General features: G+C 50.7%; 1 protein-coding gene across 1 annotated transcript in view; it reads left to right on the forward strand.

Annotated features, from left to right (window-relative positions):
• PDCD11 (programmed cell death 11) overlaps nt 1–2,367 on the forward strand; it is a 62,142-nt gene that overhangs the window by 36,040 nt on the left and 23,735 nt on the right. Inside the window, exon 23 of the mRNA XM_019502754.1 lies at nt 1,777–1,866. Coding sequence (XP_019358299.1) covers nt 1,777–1,866 — 90 coding nt within the window. The remainder of the gene's footprint in view (nt 1–1,776; nt 1,867–2,367) is intronic.

The raw sequence follows: 2,367 nt of genomic DNA on the forward strand, positions 1-2,367 counted from the left end.
GCCTTCCGGAAGTCCAGGAAGACTATGTCCACTGCTACCCCTGCATCTAAGGATTTGGTGACCTGGTCGTAGAAGGCCCCCAGGTTGGTCTGACAGGACCTGCCTCTAATGAACCCGTGTTGATTGCCCCTAAACATAATCTCCGGCCCCTCGTGGACATGTGCCAGAATAATTCTCTCAAACAGCTTGCCCAGGATCGAGGTAAGACTAACTGGCCTATAGTTTCCTGGGTCCTCTTTCCTCCCCTTTTTGAAGATGGGAACCACACTGGCCCTCTTCCAGTCCTGTGGCACCACACCAGAGCACCACGAGTGCTCGTACAGCCGTGCTAGGGGTCCTGCAATGACCAGCTGATTTGAATATATCCAGTCCTTCCAGAAGTTCCCTAACTAGTTCCTCCCTGACCCTTGGCCTAGGTGCACCTCCCCTGGGATCTAAGGGGAGCTCAGTGGGGGGGTGACTGTTCTGGTCCCTGCTTAGGAAAATGGAGGGCAAAAAAATCGTTAAATATGTTGGCTTTGTCGTCTGGTGTGACGACCAAATTTCCTAACGTGTCCTGCAGGGGCCCCACATTACCTGGAACCTTCTTTTTACCCCCTATGTATTTAAAAAAGGACTTCTTGTTGTCCTTAATCCGGGAAGCTAGTCCTAGTCCCATCTTTGCCTTGGCCTTCCTGACCACCCCCCCCTTCCCCGAGCAGCCGCGGTATAGTCCTCCCTGGTGATGGCACCTCCCTTCCATTGGGTGTGTGCCTCCCTTTTTGCTAGGAGACATTCCCGGATGCTTTTGGTGAGCCATGGGGGCTTGTGTGCCCTCGTGTTCCCTTTGATCCATGTTGGGATTACCTCCCTTTGGGCTTGGAGGATCATCTCCTTAAGGGGCGACCACTCTCCTTGGACACCCGACTCCCCTCCCCTCCAGGACCTCAGTGCTTCCCTGACTATTCTTCTTAGTGATCTGGCAGTATCTGGCTCCTCAGTAAATGCTGTGCCAGGGCATCCAAACCTCACCCCTCTGCTGTGGAGACGTGGCAGGGAGTGAGGAAGAACAGAACAGCTCCAGTCCTAGGAGTGGTGAGGCTTGCCTCATTGATCCTGTGTGAGGTTCCAGGTAGTCCCCAGGGGATGGTTCCCATTCACTGTTCCAGAAGGTCACATTTACAGAAGTTTAGGGCTGGAAGGGACCTCTCAAAATCATCAGGTCCAGCCTCCCTGCTCTGGGCAGGAAAGACTACTGGGGTCAAATAACCCCAGCACTGTGTGCATCCACTCTCCTGTTATACTAAAGGCAGAGTCCCTTGGGAATCCCCCCTATGCCTGACATAAATAAGCTCAGTATTGGCCCCAATCTGTGTATTTGCTTGAGTCACCGCAATAATGGGCAGACCCCCTTTTATACCCGAGATATCACTAAGGACCATATCGTAGAATGGTAGTGTTGGAAGGGACCTCGAGGGCAGTCTGGGTCACAGTTTCTCCTGGCCCCTAAATTTCCTAGTGAGGTAGATTCTGGCAGAGAATTACCAACAGCAAGCCCTGTCTTGAGGAACAGGGAAGGAAGGAGGCTTTTCCCCTCTTCCCCTCTCTCTTTCCACTCCTGCCATCAGGTTACATATAAAGAGAACTCTAAGCCTTTAAATTATTGGACTAGATGCAGGCTCTAGGTGAGGTCCTGCTGGCCTGTCATGCATCATTATGGTCCTCTGTGGCCTTCAAACCTATGAAGTGTCTCTTAAGTCTCATGTCGTCTTCTGCGGCTGCTTGATTTCCCCACAGTACAATGTCATCAAGGGCTGGCTGGAGGTAGAGGTCACCCCGGACATTCGAGGAAGGATTCCACATCTGCTGCTTTCCCTCAAGCCCAAGGTAAGGAGCAGCCAAGAATAAAGTGCCCAAAACACTTTCCTGCAGCAGATTAAACACTCCACTCCAGTGCAGGAGCCTTTCAAATTGCCTTCCTGTTCCTCCTTGCTTTTGCTCCAGCATCAGAGTTTGGCCCTACCTTCAGCATTTCCAGCTGCACTATTTTGCAGAGCTTCTGGTTAATTCTTCTTTGGCCTTAGTGTAAGCTCTCAAAAACTGCTGTTTTCATGGGATTTTTTGTGCATTTTTTTTGGTGGGCTTTTTGTTGTTTTGTTTTCTCTTTTTTTTTAAAGCTAGCCATTTGTGTAGTGCTGTCACTATGTGGCCAGCACAGTCCATGAGTGGATAAGCGGTGGGTATCAATGAGGAGTAGGGACCTGGAGTTATGGAGGGCTTTAGTGGAACCAGTCTTGCACTGCTCTGCCCAATTCAGCTGTCTGCTTCTCAAAGCACGTGGACAACTTGGAAATTAGCACAGCTTTTCCTAGCTGCACTCTATGTTGC

This window comes from Gavialis gangeticus, unplaced genomic scaffold, assembly GCF_001723915.1.
Source record: "Gavialis gangeticus isolate Ggan-Ray unplaced genomic scaffold, GavGan_comp1, whole genome shotgun sequence".
NCBI classification, from domain to species: Eukaryota; Metazoa; Chordata; order Crocodylia; family Gavialidae; genus Gavialis; species Gavialis gangeticus.